Raw genomic sequence first — 18,413 nt, forward strand, 5'->3', positions numbered from 1 at the left:
TTTTGTTAGAAGACCAAGGCAGATATTCTGAGATTTTAATTTATAGGATGAAATTTTGACTAAAGTTGTAAGAACAGCATTCATATAATGTACTGTGGACTGTTAACACAAATAATATTGACTTGGTTGAACTTGAATGTCATAAGGTTCTTGGAGGAGAAGAAAATTTTTCACAATGAGAACAATCAGCCATTGCAATTATCTCCCCTAGGCAAGTAGTGGATTTCCCAGCATTGGTCACTTTTGAGATTCATCTGGACAGGGTACTGGGCTATCTTGTCTAGCCAGTGCTTTTGCCAAGAAAGTTGGACCAGATGATCCTTGAGATACCTTCCAACTCAGTATTCTGTGATTCTATGATGTGATTCTGTGATTGTCACTCTGGGTCAGACGTGTTGTAACATGGGGCAAACACTGGTGTACACATGGAATAATTCATGCAGGTCAAATTATATGTGTGGCTTATCTGTCTTTTCCAATTCATTTCCCCATAGTCTGATGTACTCTTGCAGCTGTACAAATATGCTTTGACCTGGAATACCTCAATTGCTCTGGTTCAATGTTTTGTCTTCCTTTATTACTCAGTGCGTGCTGGTACTGTGGCAGTTTTGCTCTAGACCCTTGCCTCCTCCCAAATCTCTACTGATCTAAAATTAGGGAGCACATTTTATGCTGGTATTTGCTTTTCATGCTCTTCACTTTAACATCTGAAGTACATATTAAAGAGGAGGATGTTACATATTAAAAATTTAAAATATTAATGTCCAGTGTTGCATTTGCAATTAAAAGAGGGATTATCATGTACTTGCGGTGTAATTTCGATTTCCAAGTGGATGTGAAACAGGTCTTTCATTTAGAAAACTCTGTCTAATTTTCAAGGTGTTAGTCTAATACATTTTAAATTTACTCTGTAGCTCAGATGTTTGAAGCCAGATGAATCTGCTTCAGTAACTTTTTATAGCAATAACTATTTAATTGATCTATCAAAAGTACATTTCTCCTTTGATGTGGTTAAAATAGGAGGTTTACTTCTTAGAGAGTCTAATTTCATGTAAGTCACCCTCAAATGACTCAACTGGCTGAATGTTTCAGTTCAGTAGCTTTCCTATAACCCAGCCTGTATTTGTGTGCTCCTTTTAAATTACTAGTCTACCCTTCATGGGTTCTAATGAATTTGATTCTTTAAATTGACGCTGTGGCTTTTTGAAATGCATGGTTAAGAAATGTTCCTTGTGGCTACTTCTTGCTTTTCCTAATGCTTTGTCCTTAATTTAGTTCTATCTGATTTTTTGTCCTTTGAAGCCTTTTGGTGGGGGAAGGGAAATGGAATGAAGCAGAACCATGAGCTTGAAAATGTCGTAGTCATCTTGTTAGTTTAAACTGCTGCCAAAGGTAGGCTATATTTTCTTTATAGTCAGTTACCAGGTAGTAGCGATATGTGTGTAAATAAATAGAATATTGCTATTGATCTTTAATTATCGCTATTTTCATCAAACTGTTAGTAATGCTGCTTAGAGTGAAGGCCTTCTCTGTTACTTATCATTCAAGGTGTGGAGGTGGGCTGAGGACTGGTTAGCAAGGATTTTGTAATCCATTCTATGTCCTGTGCTGGTTTGCAAAGAGTGAAGCAATGAGACAGTTGGAAAAGCAGAGAACCTGTATTTAGGGGTGCCGGAGATTGGCTTAGTGGGGATGGCAGCTTGGTCCATAAGCTGCATTGGGCCACTGGGCAGCAGTTCTTTTCATCTGGATTGTGAAGTCCACCGCCAGTCCCTTGAGTGTGGGCTGTGCACGAGGGAAAATGGCTGTAGATTTAAGTGTGATCTTAGCTGATATTTGTTCATTCTTATACAGCATTATTAATAAATTTGTGTGTTGTTCTAGAAATATTACTGGAGAACACTTCAAAAGAGCCACCTATAGTGGGGAATATAACATTAAATGCTGTTTGATTATCACATTTCATTCAGCTTCAGCCACGCATGATTCTGGGAAATATAAAAGTTTATTCCATTGCAATGGGAGCCTGAACTAAGGAGTACTTTTGTTTGAACACTAGGCTTGGAGGAGGATTGCAAACAGCATCTTTCTTTGCTGTGCACCAGGTCATGAAGAAATGTTTCAATGAGTAGGTGTGTGTCATGCTTAGTATTTACTGATGTAAATTAGAGTGTGTATTCTGGATATCTGGTGTGTGTCATGCTTAGTATTTACTGATGTAAATTAGAGTGTGTATTCTGGATATCTGTTAGTGAGCCTGGGAGAAAGAAGAGAAAAGTGAGGGTTATCAAACATAACACCAGCAGTGTGGAACACTGAACAAGATGCTGTTGCTGATTTCTGGTTTTAAATGCCATTGGGTGTTTTCTATTATAGCATTTTATGCAGTTATGGAAGTTATCCACTTGAAAAGTGCTGTCTCTATGTTAAAGGCTGACAACTAATCACTAGCTGAATAATCTTGGTGAGGTTTTGGCTAGTGAATTCTATGGTAACATTCTTGGAACTGGTCTTTGAGTGACACAGCCAGGATGCTGAGATGAAGAGAAGTAGTTTAACAAAGTAGTAAGTCAGTAAAATTCCAGTACAGCACTGTGCTGCTCCATTGCCTTTTGCAGGATATTCTTCTAGAGAACTATCAACTAAGTTCATAGACTTAAAGTGTAATTGTGCTGATGATGGGATGTACACACAGAGCATGGCTCTTTTAGGTAATAAGTTCTGGTGTCTTTGATCACTTGATGAGCAGTAGCGTTGGCAAGCCACCTGGCTCTTCAGGATGATCTGTGCTAGCCCCAGGAAGCTGACTGGTGCGTGAGACTAGAAGCCCTTGGCAGGCTCATTCAAAATACGTCTGTCTGCTATCTTCTCTTGCTGATACGCTTCACTGTAAAAAAAAAAAACAAAACAAAACCAAAAAAACCCAAACAAAAAAACTTTAATACAAATTCTAAATTGGCAAATTGTCCAATCAGTTTACTGGCAAATTTGGCAAACTGTGTGTTTGTGCAGATCAGAAGCCACTTTGGTGCTAATTTCAGTTTCTTGACTCCCAAGGTAAAGTAAAATTATTTCCTTTTCTGGTTTTGAAAAGAAATTAATATTTTTTTCTTGTTTGTTTGTTTGTTTCATAGAAAGAAGGAGACTGGATTTGCTGTCTCATTTGGCGATATCTAGACTGAAAGCCCTCATGGTCTGTGCTACTGGAGAATATCAGAGTCAAAAGATGGCAAGAACTAGTGCTTAGAGTAGTACAGAACCTGGAATTCTTGCTTTGAGGGAAGCTCTCCTTTAAGGATACAGCAACTAAAATATCTCCTTCCAGCATGAAATAAAACACCAAACACCCACTCACAAAAGTCGGTTGCTTATGAAGCAAAATTCTGAAAGCTTACATTTTGAACTGAAATGCTTTGTTCAGATTTTGGCACCTCGCCCTTTTTTATTTCATGTTATGAAACGAGCCATTTTCAAGTAAGATATTAAAATGTTTAATCCTAAAAGAAGTCAAAATTATGCTTATAGCATTTGGAAATATGTTTTCATTAAAGATTACATTCTGCCATGAAGGACTTTGCTCTCCACAAACTGGTATTTTATGGCAGAGTTTTCCATTAAAGTGGTTCCAACCAACTTTGTTACTGAGAGTTTCCTGGGAACGTGCAACCAGCCTTCTCTGCTTCTCACCCCTTGGCTGCTGAGCGCTGAGATTGCTGGGCTGGTTTAGGGAACTGAGGAGCCAACATGCATTTCTAAGCCATGTATTAATGTCAGGAGGGCTGGAACTAGATGATCTTTAAGGTCCCTTCCAACCCAAACCATTCTTTGATTCCGTGATTAAGGTGAAAGGGGCATTCTGTGATGGTCACCTGAGACAGTGAGAGATTGATAGAGGTGCTGTGCTTTACCCTGCTGATATTGTATGGGTATTCACCCTTGGAGTCTGAAAACTGTATTCTGATGGAGACCCTTAAATGGAGAACCTAGCTCTCTGCTTCCAGCCTTTCTTGCTCCAGATTTATATGCACAAGTGAAAGAAAGAAAGAAAGAAAGAGAAAGAAAGAGGGAAAGAAAGAGAGAGAGAAAGAAAGAAAGAATACTTTGACTTGCTCTATTAGGAGGATTAATTTGCATATTGATGAATAAGATTGAAGATAACTAATTTGCAAAGTATGAATACAGGATCTTAATGGGAAAAAAGATGAATTACTAGTGCTTCATGGTGGTAATTCTTTTGAAAACTGGATAGGCTAATATTTTAGCATATTATGTTCATAGGTAGTTGCCGCAAGAACTGTAGAATTCATTATGTTCTGTTATTCCTTTATTTATGTCACTGGGCAGTATTTTCTAAATTTTTTAGTGTTTCAGCTTTTGGCCCAGAATACTGCGATGTTAGATACTGGCTTGTGTTTGGAAAGAAGGCCTTACAACAGAAGGCTGGCAGTGCATGATCTAGTTCTCATTGACTACTGTAACACTTGATTTTGTGGAGCTTGAGATCTATTCTATTATATGGTGCTGCAGAAACCAAGCAACAAGTTAAGCGATAACATCTAGTGCATCAGCCTCTGCTTATCTAACTACAACTGCTCTTCTTTTTTCCCTCCCCCTCCCAAATAAATAGTTTTACAGTATCTTTTGTATTATGCTGAAAACTGATGGGCTAGTAACATCTGAATGTGGTTACAACATAAAAAAATACTCTTCCAGAATAAATACTTCACTTCTTATTATGGAACTGAACACTAAATTCAGTAGATCCTTCTTAAGCAATAATCTGGCTACTGAATCTAGTCAGAATGTGCAACAAAAAATGCAGATGTTGTAAATACCCTTTGTCGACGTGCTAGCAGCTGTGACAATAGTGAAGTGGTTGAGTTAGTGCTAGACCTGAGATTGTGTTTATTTTGGTTATGCATACTACTTAGAAACTTGGCTTCTTGGCATCTTTTCCATATTCTTCTGTGTAACTGTAATTCTGTTGCTGTTGCAAAGTGGTACCTGACCTTGCAGGATTAGTTTTGTGATGCATATAGACTTTTGAGCACACCGAATTACACTTTTCATAACAGCTGTGACGTGAAAAGTTGATGTATTGGATAGTACTTGTTACATAAAATATTCCTGAGCATTAGAAATGGGGATTAATGTGACAGATTATTGTGTGAGGTTTTTTTTTTTTTATTACTTACAAAGCAGTATTTGTAGTACTTATATACTAATTTGCCTGAGCAAAGTGGTTCTCAAAACAGTGTTATATTATTTCTCTGGTGCTGCAGTAACTTCGGAAGGTGGGATTTGGTCAGCTTGAACTGAGGAGGCATGCAGTCACTGGAAGGTTGGATGCTGCTGTTTGCTGAAACAACAGAACAGCCTGTTCTTCATCAGTCCCTCTCAGTCAGTCACAACACCTGAAATAACTGTCAGACACCACTGTTCCCTCTGCTCATTTGCAGCTTTCAGGTGGATACCTGATCAGCGCTGAAGTCTGATTAGTCTAATAGTTCCCTGAAGGACTGGAAAAGTGAGGGTTTTATTCAGTCATCCTGGGATTATTGTGGTTAAATGAGGTGAGGTGCTGCTTTCCGCATAGGTTCAAGAAGAGTGTGAAAATGAGCTCATCCTGCTCCAGCCCAGCACATCTGCCTGGGGTACGACGAGTGTTGGCTGGGGAGAGAGGAGTGGGGTGCACAGCCCAGCTGAACAAAGAGCTTGGCTCGCAGATCTGTGTGTGAAAGTAGTTGTACGCTTTGCTGTGATGTTTTTTCAGCATCCACGGTATAAGCTAAGAGTGAGGAAGCTGGCTGTCAAAAGGCTACATGGGAAGGACTGATGTGCCAGAAATGCACCTGATTGATTTTGTATTTCACAAATGCTTTAGACACTTCTGAACCAATTGGAAGATCCTGCTCTGGTTCCTGCCGGTAGTGAAAAGCTGCGGTACCTATGGCAAATGTTGAATAATCAAGATGTTAGGGTTTATTTGTGTGTATAAGCTGACAGCAGCGGTGGCTGTGTGAGCTGCATAACTATAATACCATGTCATTGTAATCTCTAATCTTCCTCTGACAAGCTTTTGAATGTGGAAACAATCTGAGAGAAAAAGTTGTGCAGTTAGGTTGTATACAGAGTCTTTTACATTTATCTGGCTTAGCATTACTGCCTCTTATTATTCTAGGGGTTTCACTTCAGTACTAGTAACTGTGCTGTTCTTTTTCCTAATGAAATGCTCTTTCTTTCTTTTTCTTTTTTTTTTTTTTTTTTTTTTTACCATTGTGAACTTGTAGGAGGGTTAATGGGGCTTCACTGAAAAAGCCCAGGAGGGTACATAGCCTTTAAGTAACACAGATGCATTTATCTCTGAATATGACACACGCTAAACATTCTTTGGTTGAGTTAGTCTTTGAAGAAAAGATTTCCTGGATACTGAAGATCAAATGGAGGATAACAGCTGCTTGGGATAATTAGTGCTAGGAATATGCTGATCTATGGAGTATCAGGCAGTGCTAGCAGCTATGTTTCTGCAGCTTTGTGAGATAAGCTTGACATTTAAAAACAAGATGCTAGAATGGTGGGCTATGAACTTAAGTCTGTTTGGATCAATAGTCTTGCTTGTAATTCTATGCTGGAACAGCTCTGGAGGAGGAGTTACATGAGAACCTCAGATTTTAGAAGGCTTATATCATTGAAGCTGTTAATAACCTGAATTTGACTTACTGAGCAGTAAATGAAAGCTCCTCACATACCCTTGAAATTTGCCAAGGAAGTCAAGTCTGTATTCCATCTCCACGTTACACCATCTCCCTAGAACGCTTTCTAAAAAGAAGGTGACACAAGCCTGTAATTTATATCTCTTTCTCAGTAAAACTTGGAAACCTTTTGCTGTGTTTTGCCAGCAGTGAAACAGCTTCTAACTTCCCTATAAATGATAGTTACCTCTCTAAAATTACAGCAACCTGTTACTGAACAGTATGTTATCCCTGCCACATAAAATACATATGGCCAAAACACAGAGCATGAACAGTTTTTGGTTCTTGAGCTGGACTAGGCGTCACTGATAACTAACAGTTTAATATGGGGTTTGGGGTGGTTTTTTTCAATATGTTGCTGCTAATTTCCTTATCTCATCCAATGGTCATTGGCAGCAATAGCTACTGCATCTTATATCCTGAAGGAAAAATAATTATCCAGTGAGACTAAAGGAAGTCAGAATGGGGAGGTAATCGATGTACATAGCTGTTCCTTTTTAAAAAAGAATACTCATCTGAGGAATTAAATATTACTCATATTTATAGTAATGCCTAGAGAAGCCCAGTGAAGTCAGGAAGCTGATGAGCTGGTCACTAGACAAAATACAAGGTACAAGGCTCTTTGAAAAATAAACTTTTAATGAGACAAGACTACTTAAAGCCTGGTAGAAGCACATGTTCAGAGGGCTGAAGTGAGTTGTCCCAAGCTACGGAGTACTAAATATACAATAAACTTTGCTGTTACCAAAACTCATGCTTGCATGGTGTTGTAAATGTTTGAAATCAATTTTAATGACTCAAGACTTCAATACTAAATGAGCCTTTGATGAATCCTAAACACTTTCAGTTCAATAAACTTGTCTTGTCAGAGTGGGTTACGAACTGAAATTTTGTCATTTAACTATGGAGTAAAAAATCTTGGAGTAATAATGTTGTCGTGACTGAGAACTATTTTCTCCTCTTCATCTTGCTCACGAACTTCAGCAAAAAAACTATATCTGTGTCAAACTTGCTTACATGACTAACATGCATGCTTTTTTTTCAGAAAGGGGGGAGGTGGTAGCCTGAGGCTCATTTGCTTTGTTAGCTGCTTCCTTTTCCAACACTTGCAGAATGTGCTCTGTGGAGCTATGGCCCATATGGGAAATGAAGGGAATTAAGTGGTAAGGAGGGCTTGGATTTGCAGTAGCTTTGTGTACATGCAAGACTTCAGTGGATAGTTTCCATTTCTTTACAGAACTAGTGGCATCTGCAAATGGGAACCAATGTATATGTGATCAAAGAAGTTGAGTGGTGGTGGAGGACTTCCATACCGACTGATCAAAATTTGTTGTCCCAAGGTCTCTGTGGGGCTTCGATTAGCTTCTTTTGGAGTGAACCCCATTCCCTTCCCCAACCTCACAATAGGGTTTCTATTCTGTGTAACAGAGCTCTGTCCATGGAGGCCGTGTGTACTGGAAGAGGGAAGACTGTGCTGGAAGTAGGACTCTCTCATCCTTGGACAGTGCAGGGAACAGCCCATCTCTTTGCTATGTGTCTGATGAAAGCCTTGTAAAGCCTGACCCTGGTCTTTGATGGATGTCCTTAGCATTGCTGCAAATAAGTACTAAACAATAGATAAAAACTTTTATGCGTAGACATGGTCCCATTCCCATAGTGCTTCCTGGCCCAAAGGAAAGGAAAGTTTTGTGGTTAGTTGCTTTTCTAATTTTGACAATTACTTTTTAATCTAAGATCTTTTGAAAGTGTTCTGTCTCTAGATAAATCTTGTCTTGGGGGTATAAGGTGGTTTTTATTTAATTACTTACGTTGGAAGGATTAAAATCTTGCAGTTCAGACCAATGAAGCTAGCAATCTGTTCTGTAAAGTGCATTTTCTATGCTAGGTGCTAAGCAAATAATCAGATTCTAATAAAGGAAGTGCAGCTTACTTTTCGAGTTGGCAGCCTGCAGTCTGCTATGACCTCCATTCTTCTGCAAATATTATCTTAAGCGTGCTGACAAATCATACCTGTCAGAATTCTTTTTTTTCATATATTGCATTAGTTTTTCTGCTGACTTGGTCACTTGGTTTTTTAAGATGACTGTGTAGCATTTAAATAGGATTCTGGGGTGTGAATACTGGCCAAGATATGCATTTGCTTCATATAATTTAGCAAGGTTAGGGAATGTTTCTTAACTGTTATGATCTATGATCATGCTTTTTGGCAATATTTTTATATAGGTCTCTAAAACGATTTTTCTTCTTAATATGTTCTTTGCTAATATAATCTTTTAAATTCTGTGCTTCAGTGGAGACAGTTAATTTCTCAAACAAAAAAGGGTGCATTTGCTTTCTGAGACCTCTCTTCAATTCATTACTTTGTATTTAATTTAAAAGGTCCTCTCTATAAGTATGTAAGCATTGCCATGACTTTTATTCCAGTTAACTCTAAACTTTGTGCTACTTCTTACTACAGCAGTTAAAATATATTATTACTTTTAATAGTCCTTGCATGACATGTCTTTTACCTTGCTCATGAGATGCAACTATCTGCTTAATTTAACTGTGTACAATCTGCTTTACTGTTCTACTGGGCATGTGAAGGCAATAAATAAATTGACTCCTTGCTTGCCCCTATTTCTTAGATTTTCTTCATCAGGATAACACAGATCACTTTAATCCGCAAATGGCAATTAGAACTTTAGAGTTTATTTATAAAGTTGAATCAAATTAGAAAAAAAAAAAAAGAAACAGGGATGCTGTTGTTGAATTCCACTCCCCCCCGCCCAAAAAATAAAATCACAGCATGAGAAGATCCATCCACTTATTTATCTGTCATTTTCCTCTCATTAAGAGCTTGTTGGAAGCTTTTGGGAGACAGAAAGCTTCAAACTTCTTTTTACTGGGTTTGCTTTTGTCGTTTTGGAAAACTATATACATATACACACACACACACAAAAAGAATTAAATGTAGCAGTGGACTTAAGCTTGCGATTAACACACCTATGTTTTAGTGTATGTAGACGTTTACATGTACTGTTCACATGAGTGTTAGATGCTTATATTTCTGTTATGGTCATTGTAGATGTAGTCAGTTTCTTGCTGTCATCACTTTAATATCCAAAGCTCTTCACAACCCACTCTTCTCTATGGTCACATCTTACTCAGTATTTCTTACTCAGTATTCGAGGTTAGCTTATGCCTCCTACCTCCATCCTACACTTACTTTAAAACAAGCACCTTCTCAGTTTCCTCTCATGTTGGTATTTTCTTGTAGTTTAGCCACGTTGAACTTGAATTCATGATTGAAACCTAATCCTTCAGCTCTCTTATTGACCTTATGCCTTCATGGGTGTCTCTTGGTACTCATCTTTGCCATGAAGCCTACAGCAGCTCTTATGTTAAGACTGCTGTCCACTATGCTTTCCAATATAATCTCGCTCCTGTGCACCTCTGTATGCTAATGTGTTTTCTTTTCTCTTATTACTTTGTTTTAAAGCAAGTGGTCTGTTTTTTTGCTATGCTGGTGCAGCACCTATTGCAGTAATGCTGCAGCCCAGAATTAGGATTTGTGGGCGCTGCAGCGAATACAAATAGCTTTAATAGAATATCAGGTGTACTCAGTTGTGAAAGTTTGTTGTCCTCTGTTACTGGCATAAAAAGTGGAACTAAGTTCTGTATTGTGATCAAGCAATGTTATATTTAAGCCCCTTTTTCTTTGCCACATAGATGGTTCTGAGTTAAAACTCTGCCTTGTCCTTTCAGTGCAGCCACCTAACCCTGTGTAAAGATAAAGGTTTCCACATTGCATCTCTTTTGTATTGTCAGAGTAGATTTTCTTTCTTCTGATTTATTTGAGGTGCCTCTGATCTGTGGTGCGTGTTGTTTAAAAAACACGAGCCGGTTTTTACTTTTCAGGAATTCTTTCAGTTCTCTCCTGTTAGACTCTGGGAAGAATTATGGCCTGGAGTGAAACAGGACAGCCTTTGTACCCAGCCCACTGGCACTGGTTGCTGTAACTTGTGTGTTCAGGTGGCTGAATTATCAGCAAATTTAATTCTTCTACCCTCAAAACCAGTTTGATGTAAGAACTCCAGATGCTAGAGAACACTAGCTTTTTAATGGTGTGACAGTTGGTGGCATAGGAGAGTTAATAATTTGTGATGTAAAGCGTTTGAATATTAATGTATTCCTAGCTTTCAATGTGATTGTGTTGTAGAGAGAGATATAAAAAAAGCTTGTGGCTTACTGCTGAGTGCTCTCCCTGCTCAGGAAAGCAGGGGCTTCATGCTCTGCTGGATTGAGCATAGCTCTGGGAGGCGCGTACATGCAGTTCTGCTGTCTCTTGTTTTAGCCCTGCTACTGTACAGATGTCAAGTCTTTCATTCCTGGAAATAGTTATGTATCTACAAATGGAGAAGAGTTATAGGCAGGTTCAAGGGGGTCTATAATTCTCGTTTAGCAACCTGTGGTGCTTTTGAGGGCTTTCACCTACATGATCCGATTGTGTAAGCATCTTGTGCCACTCTACGAACAACCTACGAATCGAGGGGCTGCAGTCAGCCTTACTGGCGCTGATTCACAGCCTGCGAATGTGATGCCTCCCAAAGGTAGAAAACTGGTCATCAGAGCTCCACTCTGTTGTGCTGTAAACTGGTAGAAACTGCTTTCACAAGTGACTTACAGGTGTTTTGATTACAGATGTATGATATTTCAAGTGTTTTCATTGATGTTGGAAAAGTTTGGCATACTTCTCAGGGTACCTGCCAAAACTTCAGGAAGCGATACAATTATCAATATTATTCAACTTGTTAATATACTTCAGATGTAACTGTCCCTCACTCCTGAAACATAAACTACAACAAATAGTTGTCGGCAGGTGATGTTGGTGTCAAGGAGACATGGCTCTGTTGATGAGAAAATAGAAAGTCCCTTCAATCCTGTCCTAGTGCGTGCAGATGTGAGGTACAGAGGGCAGGAGTGCATAGTGTGTGTATGGGATAGAGGGGGAAAAAGAGTAAAAAAATTACTGAATATCATAAGTGAGAATCTTGAGTCTGAAATTCTGTCTTGGATGAATTCTGATTGTGATAAGCTCAAGGATCATGTCGTGTATGTAGAGTTGTGAGCTTCTTACAGGAGTAATAGTCTTGTAGTTTAATTTCCTTTTGAAAGATAAACACTGCATTAAGCAGTGCTCTTTTAATTGATGTTCTCTAGATCAGCCCTCAATAGATATAGCTAAACAAGGCAATAATCTCTTACAGACATCTTAGCTACAAAGCCCCATGGCCAGAGTGTGCTTTCTAGTAAGAGAATTCCCCAGATCCTCTGTTTGGCTTAAACCCTCCATGAACAAATGGGCAGTTTCGGGCCCTCCTTCCAAAGAAGGTTCTGTTAAAGTACTTAGTGTGTTTGTCAGTTTTTGAAGGGGGAAATAAGTAAGAAGGCTATGTGCCTCAAGTCCAAAGGAAGAGGAAGCATTGAACTAGAACTATGCTTGTTTGGATTTGTTTCTCAGCTCTGCTGCACACTTCCTGAGACTAATCACTTAAATCTTGGTTCTCTGTTTCTGAAAATCATAAATGTTATTTCCTGTCCATTGTGTGGTTTATATTTGCGCTGAATATCTTTGTAGTCAAGGATTGGCTCTGCTCTTTTTGTCTGTGATATCTAATATATAAAAGAGGTCCTGACCTCTTTTGTGACATTTATATACAAAGTGATATAAATGATGACTAATGCAATGGAAAAGTTTAAAATATTCATGCTGTGTTGATGAGACTGTGGTGTGTCAACACACTGCATTGTTTTCCTACGCCCTTCTTGTTGAAAGTCCATAAAATGAGCCTTCTCTAGGCAAAATACAGTAGCAAAACTTCATTTTTGTATTGCTTCTGGAACCACCCCTTGTTCAGTAAAGACAAGCCTGGATTATTTGTCTGAGAGCAGAGACCAGCTTGGTGGCAGAACTGAATCTGTTAGTCCAGCATCATGTTTTTCCTTATGTATAACACAGATCCATCCACTCTTACCCATAGACTCCCTCCGCATGTGCTCATGCAGCTGTGGATACATGAAGCAAAGCTACAGGCTCTGTGCTTGGTGGTCCATGCGATCGTTACACCTGGTAGGTCAGAACACCTGCTCACCTGCAGTGTCTGAGGTAGCAAGTCGGTAACTGAGCCTGCAGAGCAGTACTGGCAGCGCAGTGCAGGAGGTGATGCTCTACTTGCAGGCTGAGGTGGGAGGAGTGCTGAGCTGTGCCACCTTGCGGGCTTTCATGTTCAAGAACAGGCAATGTAGTGTTGCTGTAGCACCTGTACCCCTTCAGTATCAAGGACACAACAAACTAGAGACCTCTTTTCAAGGTTTCAGAGGTGGCTCCATCTTCTGTGTTGGACTGTGAACCTCTGTGTGGATCGTGGTTGTTTTCAGGCTTTTAGGACCTAGCAGAAGGGAGCAGGGCTGGATTTGGCAGAGGGGACATTTAATAACAGAACAAATACAGAACTGGGTAGGATAGGAATTTTTTGCTCCGGTGGTGGAGATATGGGCTAAATGCATTTAAAACAGTTTTGCCTCCTAGGACAATCACAAATTGCCTCATCCTTTCTTCCTTCCGAAGTGGGCACATTTTGTTCCATGTGTGTTCTGCAGTTTGAAAGTAAAATCTTTTCTCTTTCAAAGCTCATGATGAACTAGAATGCACATCAGAAGAACATGTGTTGGTACAGATTTAAGATTTCTTGATTTGCTAGTTTCTGTAGAGGTTTTTGAAGTCAAGTAGTAGTGGGTTTACGTTTTCTGATTTCATTTTGTGAGCTCTTAAAGGTAGTATATGCAACTCTGGGGCTTAGTAGACAGTGGCCCTGTGATTTGGTCAATACAATAGGTTTTGTCTTGTAGGTACAATACATTTTCTCGCCCCATAGATTCATAATGGGTGGTGAGTGAGTGCCCCATAGATTCATAATGGGTGGTGACAGCTTTGAGTTCAAAATTGTTTGTTTTTCACGAGCTTGGAACTATGGTGATTTGTCTGAAATTCTCCTGTCATTGGAAGCTATTTACAGCTTGACAGTGGTGGATATGGCAAGTTTATACAAGCCACTGACATGCAGTGTCATGCTTAGGTGCCTGCAGGTCCAGGGAATGGTGTAGAACATGTCTTGCCACGGGCAAATTAGAGGCTTTGCCTGATCAGTGGTTAAAACCCGATGCCATCCACTTTTCCAGAAGTTAGGCTGTTGCCCTTAAGATATACATATGTATGCTTAGTGGGAGGCTTATCCATGTCTCTAAAATCCATTTGTGCTAATGATCCAGTGAATCATGAAACCCATTAGTATGGCTTGGCCTCTACATTTGTCTCCTGAAGTTCATTTTTGCATTATTTTTTCTCAAGAGTAATATTGCGTTAATTGGCTGGCATGTGGGAAAGCTCCTTAATGGTATGCTGATCCTTAAAAGCAGCCGTTTCCCAAGTCACAGAATGATTGTCCTGATTGTTTCCAGTTTTTTTATAGAGTGACAAGTAGGAGAAATAGCAGTAATGAGGACACTGAATTCTTACTTTGAGGGCTGGTTATCCCCAGCTGTTAAATATTGATGTCTTTCCCAGAGCTGATTTGTAATTGTTTAAAAATCGAAGGTAACATCTGATCACATTCAGTTCAGTGGGATGACTGATTCTCATTGTATAGATAATGAGTGGTTCTTAAAACTTTGGCTACGACTCTCAAGACTTTGGGCAATGGCTTGTGGTGTTGGGTTAGCCAATCTTGAAACAATTCAACAACAATGTGGTGCTATTTGTGTATGGTGCTCAAGGAGGAGGAGAATATTAGAGAGATTACGTGGTTATTTCTGTATTTAAATGGTTTTGTTACAGTCTCATTGGTACAATCTGTACACCTAGGGAGATTAATTCATTTCAAATTTGATGCTTTGCCCACTAAATCATCATCTCCAGCTGGCACTGAAATAAAGTGATTTGCATCATCTACATCAGCAGGGAAGTGTCACCTTTGTTAAAAAAAGAACCACCGACACACAGACTTAATTATCTATTCAGAGTGCAAGCTAGCAGCTCAAATGTAGTGACTTTTCTCCAAAACCGAATTAGATATTTAAAGAGGCATGATCAAAATCATGCTTCTCTGCAAACTCTACAATAACTTCTAAAGATAGCTTTAACTGATCTTAAAAAAAGGCTTGCTTCTGTGTTTTATGTTGTGTGTCTTTTGTATAATTGGCTTCACTGCTTATCTTTTGCCATCTTTGTGATGTGGTTGAGAAAAACATCTTTTTAATACAAGAGGAAATTGTTTTAAAGCTACCGATGTTGGCAGGTAGACTCTGACTTCTGAAAGCTTGGTCTTTGAGCCTGACTAATGTGGTATGATAAATCTGCTCTCCTTCCACAGAAATGCTGAGTGATTCAGGTCGTAAAAGCTATCATTATTTCAAATACTTTCCCTTCTTGTCAATCAAACAACTAGTTTGAAATTCTATATCAAACCCTTTTAAGGTGCTGTTAGGCCAAATAGCACTAGAAAATACATCTACTAAAATGCTGTTGAATAGCTTCTTTTAACTATTTAGTGCCTGGCACACCATTAGTAACAAGTGCAGTTGCAGTTTAGATTCATAGAAAAGGCTGTTATTTTAGTTGAGGATGTTCAAAGTCTCTGTGCTGGAGAATCAGAAGCACGGAAGCTGTGCAGCCCGCTTGCTTTTCCTGCTGCTGGGACTGACCCTGAGCAGCCCTGGCTGCAGGACCTGACCCCAGCCACCCTGGCATTGAGGTGCTGTTACATCCATCCCTCTCCCCTTGCTCCATGGACTGGTAGCCCCTGTGGGACTCCTTCCCTGGGTGGCTTTTTGAAAGCAGCAGCAGGACCATGTCTACATGTCCTGCTAAAGGCCAGAATCCAACATGAGGTCTCTTTGCTGGATGGTCAGCTCATTTGGCATTGGTGAGGCTGCACCTTGAATACAGCATTCAGTTTTGGGCTCCTTCTTACAAGAAAGACCTTGAGGTCCTGGAGTGCATCCAGAGAAGAGGAACGAAGCTGACGAAGGGGCTGTAGAACAAGTCTTATGAGAGGTGTCTGAGGGAACTGGGGTTGTTTAGTCTGTAGAAAAGGAGGCTGAGGGGAGACCTTATCACTGCCTACAAGTGCCTGAAAGGAGGTTGTAGAGAGGCTCGTCTGTTCTCCCAGGCGACAGGCATTAGGATGTGAGGGAACGGCCTCAAGTTGCACCAGGGCAGGTTCAGATTGGACATTAGGAACAATTTCTTCACTGAAAGGGTTCTCGGGCACTGGCACGGCTGCCCGGGGAGGTGGCCGAGTCCCCATCCCTGGAGGGGTTTAAAAGATGGGTGGATGAAGCGCTTAGGGATACGGTTTAGTAGCGGACAGGTACGGTTTGGCTTGATCTCAAAGATCTTTTCCAACTTGTCGATTCTTTGATTCTATGATTTCCTTCTGGGCAGCGCTGCTGGCATTTCTGCCTGCCGGGGGCACGGCGCGAGCGCTGCCTCTGCTCCAGCGCTGCCGCATCCCAGGTGGTGCGGGAGGAGGCTGCCGGGTAGTTCAGGCGGTGATGCTAGGATTGTGGGCGGGCGCAGTCCTTTTTTCCCTTTCCCTTTCTCTCCCCGTTTTTCTTCCCTGGCTTTCCTCCCGCGGGGCTGCGGGCCGTGCCCCGGCGCTGCCATGCGGCAGGAGCGGCTGCCGGGCTCGCTGCGGCGCGGGGGGCGATGCCTGAAGCGGCAGAGCTCGGGCGGCGGCGTGGGCACCATCCTCAGCAACGTCCTCAAGAAGCGCAGCTGCATCTCCCGCACGGCGCCGCGCCTGCTCTGCACCTTGGAGCCAGGTACCCGCGGCGGGGAGCGGGGGTGCGGGAGCGGGGCGGCCCCTGCGCCTGCCCGGGGCTCCTGCTGCGCCCGCGCCGCTGCCCGTGGCGCCCAGCGGCCTTGCTCTCTTCCACCTTCCTCCCCCCCAGCCCCTCTCTTCTCTTCCTCCCCAGCCCCTCTCTTCTCTTTCCCCCCAGCCCCTCTCTTCTCTTCCCCCCCAGCCCCTCTCTTCTCTTCCCCACCCTCTCTTCTCTTCCCCCCGCGACCCCTCTCTTCTCTTTCCACCGCAGCCCCTCTCTTCTCTTTCCACCGCAGCCCCTCTCTTCTCTTCCCCCCCCAGCCCCTCTCTTCTCTTCCCCCCCCAGCCCCTCTCTTCTCTTCCCCCCCCAGCCCCTCTCTTCTCTGTTCTCTTCCCCGCCCCAGCCTCTCTGTTCTACCCCCCGCCCCGCTTCTCTCCCCCTCGCCTTTTTCTCTCCTGCCCAGCCTCTCTCTTCTCCCCCGCCAGCCGGCTTTCTCCCGTTCCATTCCTCCCGTTCTCTCCCCTCAGCCTCTCTTTTTCACCACTCCCCGGCTTCTCTCCGTGCCCCCTGCACCCTCATTCCCTGCCGTCTCCCGCCCCAGCCTCGCCACCGCTCAACCCGCTCACTCTCGGCTTGCAGGAGACCCCTCCTCCCAACCAGCCTTTGTCTGCGCTAGGGTGTTGTCTAAATTCGCAGCCTTGCCTTTCCTAAGGAGGGAGGCATCGGCTCTGCGGCTGTTTTGTTCTGGATCCTGCTTCAGTACCAAAACCTGCTAAGGAGCGGGTGGTCACCCACCGTGTGTGCTCCGGGGAGGTGGGCTCTCAGCAGGAGCACTCATGGGTGATCTGCTGAATGCTAGATTCTAGTTGCCTGCCATCCAAATTTTGGATCATTTGGAGTTTTTAATGAAAGTATTGGAAATCTAAATTCACCTTACAATGTTAGAGCGGTTGCTTGTAGCTAAAATATTGTCTGTCTGTCTGCCTAATCCTCGGCATTTGCAGAACTTGCAAGCGTGAGGTCTACTGAAACACAGGCAACGCATAGAAATATGTAAGGTTCTGTTTCCCATTGTGTTAGCAGTGTGCATGTCGAGCGCGTGGTGCTGGATGCTGCTGTATTTGAGATGAGTTTCAGATGCTATTGTTAATAATGTCTCAGATAAATTCTGGTATAGGCTTATGGAGTTTATGTTATCAAGGAGATTTCCTGACTCATAACTCTCACAGACCCCTACTCCTACAGTAATCTTCTAATATCCAGGGAAATGGTGTTATCTGGATAATGACATTCTTTTATTTACACTCCCACAAAGACCAGGGGAGATGATCAGAGGTGTAATCACGAATGCCATAGTCTTAAAGCCAGGAAGTTCCACTGGGTTGGGGTTTTCATATTGTTCATGTGTAACTAAATATAGTAATGTCACTCAGGACACATGCTTTCATAGAGTGATGGGGATGGGGCCTCTAATGAGCCCTTAAAGGATGGGTTTAATGAAGATTTCTTCATATTTTCTTTGTATCTGTATTGGTTGTCTGTTTGTGTTGAGAAGTTTCTGTAGACTGCAGATCTAGATGTGCTTCGATACACCCCAGTGAGCTCTGGCTCCTGACAAAAGTGACTTCATACAGAATTACTCAGTATGTTACTTCTATTTTCTCATTTTGCAGATTAAAACCTATGTTTAGATAGAAATTACAAGGCAAGGCTAAGAATCTTCCTGAAAAAAAAGCACTGATAAGGTGGTAATGTAGGTTGCCACTATCTTCCCCAAGTTTGGACTTCCCCTTCACA

The 18,413-nt window shown here is 41.6% G+C and overlaps 1 protein-coding gene across 4 annotated transcripts in view; it reads left to right on the forward strand.

Annotated features, from left to right (window-relative positions):
* TBC1D30 (TBC1 domain family member 30) overlaps nt 1-18,413 on the forward strand; it is a 55,635-nt gene that overhangs the window by 9,621 nt on the left and 27,601 nt on the right. The window contains exon 1 of one of the 4 annotated variants that reach the window (XM_054082017.1): nt 16,338-16,616. The exons of 2 other annotated variants lie outside the window; for them this stretch is intronic. In XM_054082017.1, the coding sequence (XP_053937992.1) occupies nt 16,457-16,616 (160 nt within the window). In that variant the 5' untranslated portion in view covers nt 16,338-16,456. Of the gene's footprint in view, nt 1-16,337; nt 16,617-18,413 lie in introns of those variants that run through there. One more of the 4 variants, XM_054082025.1, reaches the window with a different exon arrangement.

This window comes from Cuculus canorus, chromosome 1, assembly GCF_017976375.1.
Source record: "Cuculus canorus isolate bCucCan1 chromosome 1, bCucCan1.pri, whole genome shotgun sequence".
Classification (NCBI taxonomy): domain Eukaryota; kingdom Metazoa; phylum Chordata; class Aves; order Cuculiformes; family Cuculidae; genus Cuculus; species Cuculus canorus.